This window comes from Acyrthosiphon pisum, chromosome A1 (genome assembly GCF_005508785.2).
Source record: "Acyrthosiphon pisum isolate AL4f chromosome A1, pea_aphid_22Mar2018_4r6ur, whole genome shotgun sequence".
Taxonomy (NCBI): Eukaryota; Metazoa; Arthropoda; class Insecta; order Hemiptera; family Aphididae; genus Acyrthosiphon; species Acyrthosiphon pisum.
This window is the reverse complement of record NC_042494.1, coordinates 109437482-109451891: the sequence shown is the minus strand read 5'-3', so window position 1 is coordinate 109451891 and position 14410 is coordinate 109437482. Positions and strand designations below refer to the sequence as shown.

Here is a 14410-nt window from a genome sequence, read left to right as displayed (position 1 = left end):
TTAATTATTACGTGTTTATGTATTATGTGTATCAATAGGCAATAGGCAATATTAAATTATGGTTAGAATTTGGAAGACGATCTTTCGCGGAAGTCACCTGATATATAACATAAGTTAATGTACTACCTAAGTACTTGATTGTTCATATATTATTCCGCACGTAGGTACCTATTATATAGGTAGTACTATAGTAGTAGGTGCCGCCGAATGGCAAATTTTCAACATTATTTCGGGGTAAAAAAAAATGTATTTCAAAGGTATTATTTTTATTTTTATTAAAAACAAGTATTGACCGTATTTTTAAGAATATATAAATCTGTGTTGGGGGGTTCAGTACACCTGGACCCCTCCCCCCGTAAATGCACCACTGGGTACCTTCTACCGACTACCGGTATACCTATCACGCTGACGTCGTGGCGCCATACTGCCATTGTGACATCCGACATCCCAGCACCCACCATACTATTATTATTTATTACTATACATTACTATTATTATTATATGTTTATTTATGTTAGATTTAAATATACCCACACTCGGCTCTACGCAGAACGCGTGAGGCGTGTGTAATTTTATTGTATTATATATTATTGTATTATATCGCACATTAAACATTTTATATCCCTGGGTTGACGCGGGCATGCCGCGGATTGGGCAGATTCTTCCAGCAGGTGCACCTATCGGCTATCGCGTGCGTATGGTATCGCCTAAAAATAACCTGGACGTGACTGTATGCGTGTCTGCAGCAATAGGTCAGTGCAGTAATATTACGTGTATATTATTATTATATAGGTAGGTAATGGGTATAGGTAAGCCGCTAGCCGTAAGCATAATAATTACGTAAATGTTTAATGTACCTATATAATTTATATAATAAATAGTGATATATTATTAATTATTGTATGTTTCTACTACTACATTAATGAATAGGAAAACACAACAATAGGTGGGTATAAAATATGTATATTATAGGTAATTGTGTACCTACTGTGTACAGTGCACACTGTAATAATAAAAAATAAAAATAATGCCTAATTATAATATTATGTTTCCGCTTACGGTTATTTTTAAAACGAGAGCTGCACTACAGCTAGCAGGACTAAACCACAAGATATTTTATAATGAACAATGAAAATGTACCTATCGGCTCACGGATATATATGTAAAATGGTATTTAGCCATTGATTGTGTATTTTTATTTGATTGAGAAAAAATATTTTTTTTTATGGTACCTACTAATTATTTCAAAATTTAAATAAAAATCAAATCCTTCCTCCACGGACTAGTTCATGACCTCATCACATTATAGTATCTGTTAAGCCCCGTTCACACGATCAAATAATTTGTCAATAATTTTAGAAATGGTTCTAAAATATTTAGACACAAAGATATTTTGATTATTATCTATGGTTCACGATGTAGATAATATTATATTATCTACACAAGGTATATAGAATATTATAAACCTTGTCATCTACATCGTGCTATGGTTATATACTTATATCCATAGACCTGTTAAGTAAATTAATTATTATTATTATTATTATTATAATTATTATTTGTACTGTTATATCCAATACGGTTATTAACATTGTATTTATTGTATTATACTAATAGAGAGATGTTATATAACCGTTGTCAACACTGATATTATTTTTTTATTATTATTATTATAATTTCTCTATGTATGTAATTATACTAATTTAAGATTAAGTTGCCATGACTCGCTCAATAAAGATATTCTTCACTTACAACAGTTTCATTAATAGTAGATTTACGTACATCCTACATTCCTATCACGATTTAAGATATCTTAAATCGTGATTCCTATTTATACATACCAATCAATAATCATAATATATATACAGGGTTATTCACTAAGCATGCTCAACCCTATGTTTTCCTTTAATAATGAATTTATTCAAATTCTGATTTTTGGAATTTTTAAATATACTCAACTACTCAAGACATATTTTTAAATTTTCAAACCCCCTTTTTAAATTATTTAGTGGGTAATATTTTTGAAAATGGTTATGTACCTAATTCAAAATTTGAATGAGTAGTTTATTCATTATACGTTATAACAATGTTTGTATTAAGTCCTTAAAAATGACTTTACATAAATATAAAATAGACATAAAATTGGATCTAGTATTTATTATACTCTTGCCATTTTTACAAATTATTATTGATAAATTAATATTAATGATTACAATTTTCAATTCTCCATAGCTCCTATATTTTATAAGCCCATTACCATGGACCCTTTATCCTTAGAACACAGTTAAATAATTTGAAAAATTTGAAAAAATACTCGTACAAATTTTGATTTTGATAAGTATATCGACAATTTCAGAAAAATTATATACTGTATAATTTATAACTGAATAGGAATGTTCTCGTTTTAAATGCAGATAGTATCTCCACAAGACACCTTCAGTAGTTGTCGAGCATGTCGTTGTAATGGATATATTATATTTGAGTTCAATGATAAATCAATGCTTACGAAAAACAATACTGAGCGAAGTGGAGTAGGATACGTGTCAGCCTAGCATACTTGTATAATTAATCAAATTTAATAGTTTAAAAAAAATAATAAAAATCGAAAATATTTCATGACTAAATAACTTTCCGTTGGAACATTTTCTTTTTAATAGAGGTAGAAAAACTTGATAGAAACCTTCTATTTAAATGTCTAATGTTAGCCACGAAAAGAAAAACTTTTATGAATTTTTAACAGAAAAATAATTTATAACATTTAAAAAAATTGCCATGGCTATAAATAGCTAAAAAAGAGTCAAAATAGTTTGAAAATTAGACCATGTATAGAAAATGCTAATATAATTATTTGGTGAACATTTCAAAGTCTTCAGTTATTCGTTTTGGAAATTCAACAAAATATCAAAAATTGATGTTCCGTCGAAGTAAACTTTTATTTTTTTTGTTAAAGGTAGAGAAACTTATGTGAAATTTTCTATCAACATTTCTAATGTTAGTTATAAAGCAAAACATTTTATGAATTTTTAACTGAAAAATAGTTTGAAATGTTGATGAATTTTGTCAAAATTTGAACTTTAAATGCATATAAAAAATAATCGAGCTTATGTACCATTAATATTTTTGTATTTACATTAATGAAACTTATGAGGATCCTTGCATTCAATTTTCAAGCTTTTTTACCAAGTGAAAAAGATTTATTGAGTATAATTTAAAATAAATTTACAAAATTAGAACATTTTCTCAAAGCTATAATTAGCTCAAAAGTCAAAATATTTCAAACATTTTACCATTTATTGAAAATGGCTAATATGAATATTTGGTGAAAACTGAAAACTTCAATGGTCTACTGCAGTTATTAGTTTTTGGGTTAAATCAAAAAAATTAAATCTATTTTTCTGAAAAAATTTCCACATTTTTTCACTTATTTTTGTTTTTCTTGACTCTTTCTAAAACTACAAGAAATTTTCGATTTGGATCTCCCAAAAGTACCAACTAGATTCACTTTTCAAATAGAAAAGATACAGATCTCAAAAATCAGAATATTATTACTATCCAACATTTTGACGATAGCAGAAAAAAAAACATATCATTGTAAAATCAATACATTCTTTCGCTTCACTCCGAAGTCAAAATCTAATATCAGACTTTGAATGATTGCATTATTGAAAAAAAAGGGGCGAGCATGCTAGTCCATTCACTCTGTATATAACTTATGCAAAACATGACGTAGGTATGCAAAGAATATTCAATTTTTGGATTCCTACCCACTTTAATACAAATAAGGTTTTAACCTTTAACAAAATATTAGTCATGGCATTTGCACACACTGAGGTTTTTTCCACATATCTATTCTATTCAACTGAAAATGTCCAAAATAGAACGACCTTTAAATGTTGAACAATAGGTATACAAGAATAAATAAAGGTAGGTTCCTACATATATGTCACTATAGAATAAGTCATAATTACATTAGTATTGACGATTGCTACCTCAAAACATATTACCATTGATTATACATACTATTTATAATCAATGATATTACCTATAAAGACAGGAAAAGTTGATATAATCTTAACCACGTTTATAACGTACTGCTTGCACAACTTTGTAGTGCATGTCAAATATAAATAAAATAATTTGTATATAACAAATAATAATATATTACAGTATGTCAGTATTACACAAACAATACAGTAAGAACAAGGTACTAAGTGTCTAATTTAATACCTTCAAAAAATGTTTGCCACTATTTTAATTTATCAATGATAACTAACTGATGAGTTTATAACTACCTTATATTTTTTAAATAATATTATCAAAATAACAACTCATAAGAATATTAATAAAAGTTGAGTAATTAAAATATTTAATACAAATGCATTTAATAGTTTTAAACTTTAGCCAAATATGTTTAAAATTTCAAATAATAATTTTAAACAAAAAGTTACCCATTCTAATAAATATTAAATGGTCAATGAGTTCTGTAAATTAGGAAGAATAAAGTTTACCATAGATAAATGTACACGGTAATTTTTTTTTGTTATTATATTTCTTTGAAGTAAATTATTTGATTTAAGGCTACATACTTAAATCAATATTTTTAGTTATAAATAATAATATAGTTTTATTTTTTTCGTAGTATAATATAACATGAGTTAAAAACAAATAACCTGGTCAATCACAATTTGTAATGAGATAAGTAATAAACATTATATTGTTCTCTCATCTGATATTAGTGTATAAATAAATAATGCATAACACTTATATCCAATTTTAATTTACAATATAATATTAGATTTTTATATTTTTTTTTTTAATGAACAAATTATTATAATAATATCAACAAAATCAGTACCAAAACTTAATAATCTAAAAATAAGCTAGTAAATTGTATATGTGACTGATTCACATACAAAGTGAATACAAATAATAACTCTGGTAACAACAATAATGACATAATTTTCTATTAGACATATGTACATAAAACACTACTATAATTTTCTTTTGATTGTAACAAAATTGTGACTATTCACCATTTTTCTTTTTAAGTCACCGAATAAAAATATATTGGGAATAAAAATATAGACATTTATATTGCACCAAAACATCTTTAAATATGTAAACAAACATATTTTGAATACTTAGATGATGAATATACATTAAATGTATATTTAGGATTTTCTTTTAATGTAATTTATTAGGGTTGTCATGATGGCATTGACTCAAATGTCACACCTAACCGTTTTTCTAATGGTGATTTGTACTCCCAATTTTCTCCGTTTTGCACAAACCACTAAAATCAAAAATAATTAATATTAAATATACATAAAACATAGCTTTTAAAATTATGTACAAACATTTTAGTATTAATATAGAAACCTCTCTACATATCTAGAAAAAAAAAAATATATTCTCCTTTCACTTATTTTTCTTTTTATCCTTTGTGTTTAAACTTATGCAATATAAATAATGTACGTTATATACTATATATTTAATAATATTATGTATATATTTTATTAGTACTAAGACTATACAAAATAGTATACTTTAGAGCAAGACCCAAATCAGAAATTTTTAAATATGTAATATAACATCTGTTTTTTATGCATTTTATGTTTCCCTGTGATTTACTCTATTAGTGTAAATTCTTAAGAAGATGTTATACTCGTGTTATTAATGTATAACATAGCAAACTTTACATTTAGAATTATCTATTTTACTCTGTCATTTTTAACATCAGAGTGAATTGATCTATTATAAAATTTAAATGTAAGAAAATTATCCAAGGCCCTTAAGATGCTTTTTTGGATATTTTATTTTTAATGCAGATTATAGACGTTTTAAATTTCACAAACAATTTACAGTTATAAAATGCTCATATGATGCACGTATAGTTAACTTGCTATAAAATTTATATTTAAAAAAAAACCAATGTGGTGCCCGACCTAGTGTTACAATTTTATAATATATCAATTTACTCTAATATTAAAAATAACAGAATTATATGGATTATTCTAAACGTGTAATTTGATATGTTGTGTGTTTGTAAGATGGAAACAAAACATGTGGGTAAACTCTTCAAATTCCAAAGAGTTTTATAAGAATCAGTATTTTATGAAAAACTGATAAAATATAAAATGACTTCTGACTATAGACTATGGAAGAGTTGAAGGAACGTAATACTTATGAGAGGATGTAATCCTTTGAGGGGACGTTTTGCTTACGTAGATCCCCTGTGTAACGGTTCAAACATTGAAAAAAAGTCAATGGAAAGGATTCTAAAGTATTGAAATTATTTAAAATAATAATTATTAATTTTATTTACTCGAGGAATCCAAACTTCATTACTCTCTTTTCTAACTTCAGCTTCATTTCTTTGTTTTTGTTCAATTTCAGCTTTAGCTTGACTAGCTTGATCTACGTTATCAACTCTAAAAAATAAATTGGAATACAAATTGTTAAGGTTTTGTAATTTGATAAGATATTATACAATAATCAAGTAATATATTATATACAATTATTATAAAATAAATATTGTACAGGTAGATTTAATATAGAATTCAAAATTGCACCAATGTAATTAAAAAGGTATAGTGAATATAATGCATTTCAATATTTTAGTTTTTTTCAACAAGAATGCAATAGTTTTATTATAAGCTGACAAAAAATAATTTATAAATTGAAATAAAATTATATAACTATTAATTACATTATATAATTTAAAAGAAATATACATATGTTACAATAAATGTGGAATATAGAGAAATGTACACACTACCGGACAATTTGGTATGCCCAGAGAGAGGAGTCACCCGTGGTCAAGATTCGAATCGGTTACGGTATGCGTCGGAATGGACGCTGTAGTCCACTTGGCCACTCCGTCTCCCATATATAATTATTAATAATAAATAATAATATATATTAGATACACCAGGCAATGTGTACATTTTCTGTCAACATAATATAATATGTATATTATATATTATATTACTACTATACATATTTACTTCTGAACTGAAGAAATTTATTTATTCTCTATTAATTTAATAGATGACTCATTTAGTCACGTTTAATCTATTATTTTCGAAAGGAATGGCTAGTCATTAATTGTTGTCTACTTTATTTAGCATTCTATCTTATTAGTCATTGAACTTAAATTGTATATAACAAATGCCAGAATAATAGGAAGAAATATTTCTAAACTATGTGTTAGAAATTATCATGGTTTTTATAATTAAAACAGAGATTTTTATTAGCACAAATATTGGACTATTTGAAAATTGATTAAGTTTCAAATAATAATAAAAGCTCTTACTTGAGTCCTAATGTAACCTTTTTCCAAATATATCTAGATTCATTAGTATCTTGTTCAGCAACTTTGCGAACTCTCTTTTTAATTACTTCAATTGCTTTAGTATCAACAAACAATTCGGTTCTCTAAAAATATAATCAATTAATAGTAATTTAATATTAATAAAGGTCACCAGAACCATAGTGACAAATGGAGTATATTAATTGTATAATAATACAACTAACATAATGTATGCTCTGTGTATTACAATAAACTGTTTTTTTTTTTTTAAACTAATTATTTAGTAACAGAATGGGGCCACTTAGAACAAATACCAGTGGACATAGTGTACTTACTACTTATGGTCCAAGTCTGCTCAAACATTACAACATTACGACAAATCTTACTCTTTGTTTTTTAAGTCAAAAAACAGTTTATTAATAGAAACACATTAGAGCAGGGGTCAACAATAAACAGACCACAGGGAAAAAAAAATTAACTGCTAAAAATGTTTAACTTTAATGTTGGGTTTACCACATACATTACATTTTTAGATTATTCAGGGTAAAAGACAATTATTTTATTTTACATCTCTGTGTAGACCTATAATAATAGGCCAACCTCTCGACACATCATTAATATTTAATCTATTTTTAGGATATATAAAATATTCTTTTTTCAAATCATCTCTTCCACCTTCTAAACTAACACTTAACCCCTGACCTCTGTATTAGAAAATATATTGTGTTGTAGCTATTATTAACTAATGTTATATAATATTTATTGGCAATAAATTGCTTACTAGTAAAATATTAATACTTACGCCATCAGCCCATTTAGCTTCCATAGAACCATTCCATTCACCAGAAATAGTAAGAAATGCCTTTTTTGTTTTAGGTCCAAATACTTCTGCAGTAATGCGGTGTTTTTTTCCACCATAGAATGGTTTAGTATGGAATTCTATATCACAGTGATAACCTGTTTGTGGACATGATATAGTTACAGATCCACCTAACTCAATCCATGGCACAGTTAGTATCGATCTATAAAAAAAAAACACAAATTTTGTAAGTAAAATTTTCATTCATTTTTAAAAGGTTACCTATAAGTACCTGCCATAACCACTTGGGAATGTTGAAATATATTCTTCTTTATGTTTTAATAATCTTACAATCCCCTGTCCCACATGATGAACAGCAACAGATAAGCCAAGAAACTTAGATTTAGTCCAAACATTTGCACAAAAAGTTACTTTTTTTGTCTTATGCTCAGCATAGAATGCAGATACTGAAAATGTACCAAAATAAAATAAATACATTTTTGTAATTCATAATACTTAATAAGAATTAATTTAAAGAGGTGATTTAAAACAGACTTTGACAAATCATTGAATTAAATATGAAAACTTGAACAAGATATCTTGTACATAGACAAATTACAAATATTAATATATATAATACATTTAGTTGATCTTACTGGGGGGATGATGAGAAACTTGTTCAGCAAGGAATATCAATTGATCAGGATCAGTCCAAGGTAAAGGATTTTCTTCTTCATTAATCACAGCTGCTTCTGAATTATTTTGAGCTGTAATATCATTTGACAATTCTGATTCTTCTGCAGTAATTCCAGGTACGTCCCAATGACAACGAAATATTTCACCAAGGATTGGATTATAGGGTTTTTTTGCAACAGCAGAATTTCGACCAGCATGATATGAAGATAAATACCAACGTACTATTTGAACCATTCGTTCTTCAGGCGTTTCCAAGTCATTTGCTCTATATAATAAAAATAAAACACAACAAAATAAAAATTTAATCATAATAAATATGTTATACAAATTTTAAAAATTTTAACTTGTAAAAATAATTACAAAGAAATACTTACTTGAGAAATAAATCTGGATGGGCTAAATAATCAGCATACATTTCTAATAATGAACGCTTTTCTAATATGAAAGTTGGTAGGGCAACTTTTGTTAGATCCATGCCTATTTTTACTTGAGATATGAGATGAGTAACAACTGAACCCTGCATAGTTACTGTAACAAAATATTTCTATATAAATATATTATAATACACGTATATAAATATTATACATTTTAAAATCAATGTGTTTTATCTTACCATCGGATTCATCTTGATCCTCGTAAATAGCTTTAAAACAATAAAAATGTAATTAAAAAAATTATACTTAAAATAGAATAAAATTATATTATAATACCATCATAATTTATAGATCCATCTGAATAAGTAGGTACAACTATATTGTCTTTGCTATAACTATCCTTTTTTTTTGGCATATTTGCAATGGTCCGATCAGTGGTATCTAAAGATATTTGATTTAAATCTGAAGATCCCGACTGAGTCAAATTCCCAGAATGAGCATCCAGAACTGGTTCACTTCCACTATGAGAAAGATAAAATAATAAACATTTAAAACTTCAGATTATTTAGATTATTAGTTGTAAGAAAACAATGTAAATAAATATTTTATATTAGGTAGATAGATAACAAATTTAATTTAATGTTTACTGCAACATATAATTCTTACCGAAGTACCCACAAGCGCAATGCAATATTTTTGAATAAAATACAAAAATATAATACATAAACAATTCAATTTGTATTGAAATAAAAAAATTTATTAACTAGGTATAACTATTATATTTTGTCGAAATTTATAGCTAACTGATAAAAGGAATTAATGAATGAGTTTTTGTCAATCTATTTACTTGAAATAAAATGCAAACATTATAATATATCACTAGAGATATTAAATTATCATTAAAATATCAAATTATTATATAATATTGTTTGAAAAATATTGAACACACACTCAACATTAATACTTAATTTCTTGATAGTTAACATTTTTCTATTAGTAGGTACTAAACTATCAATAATTGTAAATAGTGCTGTATAATTATGATTTTGGGATATTTTTTAAGAAAACAGTTTATAAATTACTACTTATTTGTCTATTAACCTTTATATTAAAATTTAAAAATTAAGTACAATAAAATACCCATGGTAAAGATATTTAAATAGTTAGTTGATGAAATGAAAAAAAAAATTAAGCAGCAACAGGACATAAGCGTAAATGGATAATAAAAAAAAACTTAAATAATAACACTATCATAAATAAAAAGGTGATTTATATCATATTTATCTAAATCATATAAATTTATTTACGCATTAAAAAAATAAAATTACTTGCAATTATTAAATAAATAAAAATATATTATAAACTGATTTAAGTATGAATTTCAATAAGCTGATAACTTTTATCTTAATTTATAGAAGTTACGATTTATCTTATATGTTTAATAATCATTATTACTTGGAAGATTTATATCAGTTTCATTAAAATTGTAATTTGGTAATTAGGTAAATTTTTAACCTTTGGCTTTGGCCCATGTTGGCAGTTATTGCTGATTCTGGATTCCCGGGTGAGGTATTAGCCCAATTCCAAAAACGGGAAATCATTTGTATAGCAGCTAAAGCTTATATTATTGAATAAAACAAATATTCTAAAAATCACTAATACATTTTTTTTGTAAATAGAAAATGCGTGAACAAGTAAAAATCACCAATCACTGTTTAAGACATACTAGATAAACTGTAGATAATATTATAATATAATTAAAGATGAAACAATAGACGGAAGGCCAGTAGTAATCGATTTTGATAGAATTTGTGTATAAAACGAATATATTAATATAATAATAATTACATGAACTACGAAGTACGAACTACTAAAGTAGCGAAGACGGGTGATTACGTTGTGATAATAGTTCAAGGCCAAAACACAATATAATCAGCTGATCTTATGACGTCCTGCACCCAACCAGGGTACAGTACGGACTCATTGATAAATCAACACGGAGGGTATTTTGATATTCTCGATTCTGTTTTCTAGCAATTTCTCATAAATAAAATATTGTTTTCCGAAAATTTGTTTCAATGATGACGTATTACAACAATAATTAGCTCAGCTTAAGATAAAATTTAATATTATTATGCCTATATTAAAATTTACAATGGTTTGAAAAATTAAATTGTTTAAAACTTACCCGACGAGTATTCGGTTCTTGTACTTTCGTCGCATTGCAGGCACTGGTTCAATTTTACGACTAGGTTTAGACCATTCTTCTTCGTCTTCATAAGCATCATAAAAATCATCTTCAGACGAAGAGTAAGAAACATCTGGAATATCTGATAACACATTTTTGAGAAGATCGATTTAATTTTTTTTTGGTGTAACTCAGAAACTAATCATCGTTGATACTTTAAATGTTCACCATATGTTAATAAGACCATACATTGTACATTTTTTTAAATATTTTGAATTGAGCTATTTATAAGTTATAACCATGACAAATTTCCGATTTTTAATAATTTTTTTTTTCATTATTGTAGATACAAAATGTTGCTAAATGAAAAAAAACTTTAAAATTTAATACAAGGTTTCTCATAATAACAGTTAAAGATACAAATATCTAAGATACTTAGGCACGATTTTTCTTTATACGCATTTTAAGTTCAAATATTGACAAAGTTCATTAAAATCCTGAAAATTTGAAATAATTTTGTAGTTACATTTATAAACATTTTTACAGCTAAGAATTGAAAAATTTAAAACGAGGTTTCTCAAAGTATTACACAATGTAACCAAAAAAATTAAAAATTATATACATATGATCTTTAATAATAGATATTTCATGTTCAAATTTTTACGAAATTAGATATTTAAATATAGATTATAGGCTGACAGACAGTCTTCACTCAGAAAAGATTTGTGAATACAAAGATTTTATATCATTGAATTAAAATTAAAACATCCGTTACTATTTACTACAGTCACTCACACGACCAGTGGCGTATCTACGAGGGTGGGAAATGGGGGTCATATCCCCCCCTCCCCCGGAGACAAATGTTGTACACAATACAACATGTATATAATAATATGAATATGTTACCGGCAAAGTGTTGAATCCGGTATTGTATAGAAATCCTAGGTATTCTATAGATTGCCAAAAATGAGCAGTAAAAGTATAAAACACATACAATAACTAGGTATTCTATAGATTACCTAACCTCAAGCAGGAAAAGTATACAATCAATATAAAACTTTTATATTTTATCTGTTGTTATAGAGATAAACATAAAATAATACATTTTAGAATATAGTAATTCAACCGTTTATGATTTATTATTTTAAGATCATAAAAATATTTTTTGCAGGTAACAATTGATGGGTATTTTAGATTAGGGACTAAGGAAGGGCTTTTAAAATCTTTATATAGAAGGTCTCAATTCTCAATATGCCAAAAAAATTTAATAACACTTGACCAAGTTCCAAGAGAAAATACATTTTCTCAACTCAACAATCTACAGAAACTGGACAAGGTTTTATAAAATGCACATGCAAGACTAAGTGTCAATCCAAAAAATGTTTGTGCATAAAGAAGAATAATATTTTATGCAGTTCGAAATGCCATTCATCATCTGTATGCTGTAATAAATGAATAATAACCAATAAATAATCATAAACATATTTTGATTTAATACATTACCTAACATAGTATTGGCATTCTATAAAAATCCTGGGAAATCTATAGCTTTCCTAGGCATAATATAAATTAACATTCAAATTTAATACATTGCCAAATAGTTCAAGGAATTATATAGAGCCTATATTCAACACTTTGCCGGTAACAAATATAATATATTAATATGTATACACAGAATGTCTCTTAAAAATTGTATATACCCCCCCCCCCCCTTAGCCAAATGTACAGCAGATGAAAGGTATTATTGATTATAAATACTACCTACTTATAAATAATGGCAGTATATCCACTTACCCACCTTTTTTATTATTTATGTGCAGTGATTCTTACATCAGTAAATACTTATCATCTCCTAAAGTATTTACGTATTTAAAAACATTTTTTTTTTACATAATTTGAAATCATTATGAAACAAATTGAATAAAAAATTACAATTTTTAATGGTTTTAAATTTTTTTTAATGACAATATATATTTTTAATTCGATACTGTGAAACAAAATATTTTTAGATTCTGAGCGGAGCGAGGAAACTATTGGTTTTACAATGGTGTTTATTTTTTTATTTTTATTTTTTTTTATATCCTGTTTACAAAATTTCTACCAGAAGGAGTTCTTCGATTTCAACATATGGTACCTTATCTTTTAGCAAATTGGATCAAGATGGTACTTTAAAGAGGTCATTTTTCGATTTTATGAATAGTTATTTAATGCCACGGGAAAAACCACCGAAAAATTACGAAAGAACACTAAAAATGGGATTTTAATTTCTATCACCACTGTTTATCTTGTAGTTTTCTCATACAAATCGATGTGCCACACCATTTTTTTTTAGTCGGCGATTCGAGCGTGAAAAACGTGCGACAAGATCAAAAATGATGTGACACCTCGATTCTTATGAGAATTTTACAAAAAAGACAAATTGAGTATTTATTTTTACATTTAAGATAATGTTCTAAACATTATTTAAAAAACCCAGATTTTGAAGGTAGAAAAAAATTTCAAAAATATCATCATTGGGTCATCACACTGAGTAGGTTTATACTAGTTTCCTCATCCATTTCAGAAACACCCTGTATATTTGTAGTGTACTAGTGTACACTAGCGCCCCGTACATTGACGAGTTCCCACGGGGGGGAGGGGGGAGTAATGTTCCATGAAATAAAACAAAACTATAAAAATCGTATTTAGGTATTTTAGATTCTGAGCGGAGCGATGAGGAAGCTATTGTTTTTACAATGGTGTTTATTTTTTTTTTATTTTTATATCCTGTATACAAAATTTCTTCCAGAAGGAGTGTTTCGATTTCAACATAATATAGTACCTTAAATATTATCATTACCTTAATATTTGGTTTTGCAAAAACAAACTAAAATTAAATTTATCGAAATCTAAATTCATTTTTTTCAATACACAAGATAATAACATTGTAGATACAAACATTATAAATGTTCATTCTTCAGAATGTAATTCAATTTTGATTAATAAATGTACTCCTAAATGCATTATACTTGAACAAGTAAAAGATTAAAATATCTTGGCTT

At 26.5% G+C, this 14410-nt stretch overlaps 1 protein-coding gene across 3 annotated transcripts in view; it reads right to left on the bottom strand.

The window, feature by feature from the left end:
* Window positions 1–4520: 4520 nt before the first annotated feature.
* Window positions 4521–14410, bottom strand: part of LOC100166798 (oxysterol-binding protein-related protein 9) — a 45349-nt gene continuing 35459 nt past the window's right edge. For 2 of the 3 annotated variants that reach the window (XM_029488023.1, XM_008183979.3), the window contains 10 exons: window positions 11370–11511; window positions 9518–9702; window positions 9421–9450; window positions 9182–9335; window positions 8768–9072; window positions 8404–8578; window positions 8115–8334; window positions 7316–7437; window positions 6326–6431; window positions 4521–5293 (listed from right to left, as the gene is read on the bottom strand). In XM_029488023.1, the coding sequence (XP_029343883.1) occupies window positions 5207–5293; window positions 6326–6431; window positions 7316–7437; window positions 8115–8334; window positions 8404–8578; window positions 8768–9072; window positions 9182–9335; window positions 9421–9450; window positions 9518–9702; window positions 11370–11511 (1526 nt within the window). In that variant the 3' untranslated portion in view covers window positions 4521–5206. Of the gene's footprint in view, window positions 5294–6325; window positions 6432–7311; window positions 7438–8114; window positions 8335–8403; window positions 8579–8767; window positions 9073–9181; window positions 9336–9420; window positions 9451–9517; window positions 9703–11369; window positions 11512–14410 lie in introns of those variants that run through there. The other variant, XM_029488024.1, reaches the window with a different exon arrangement.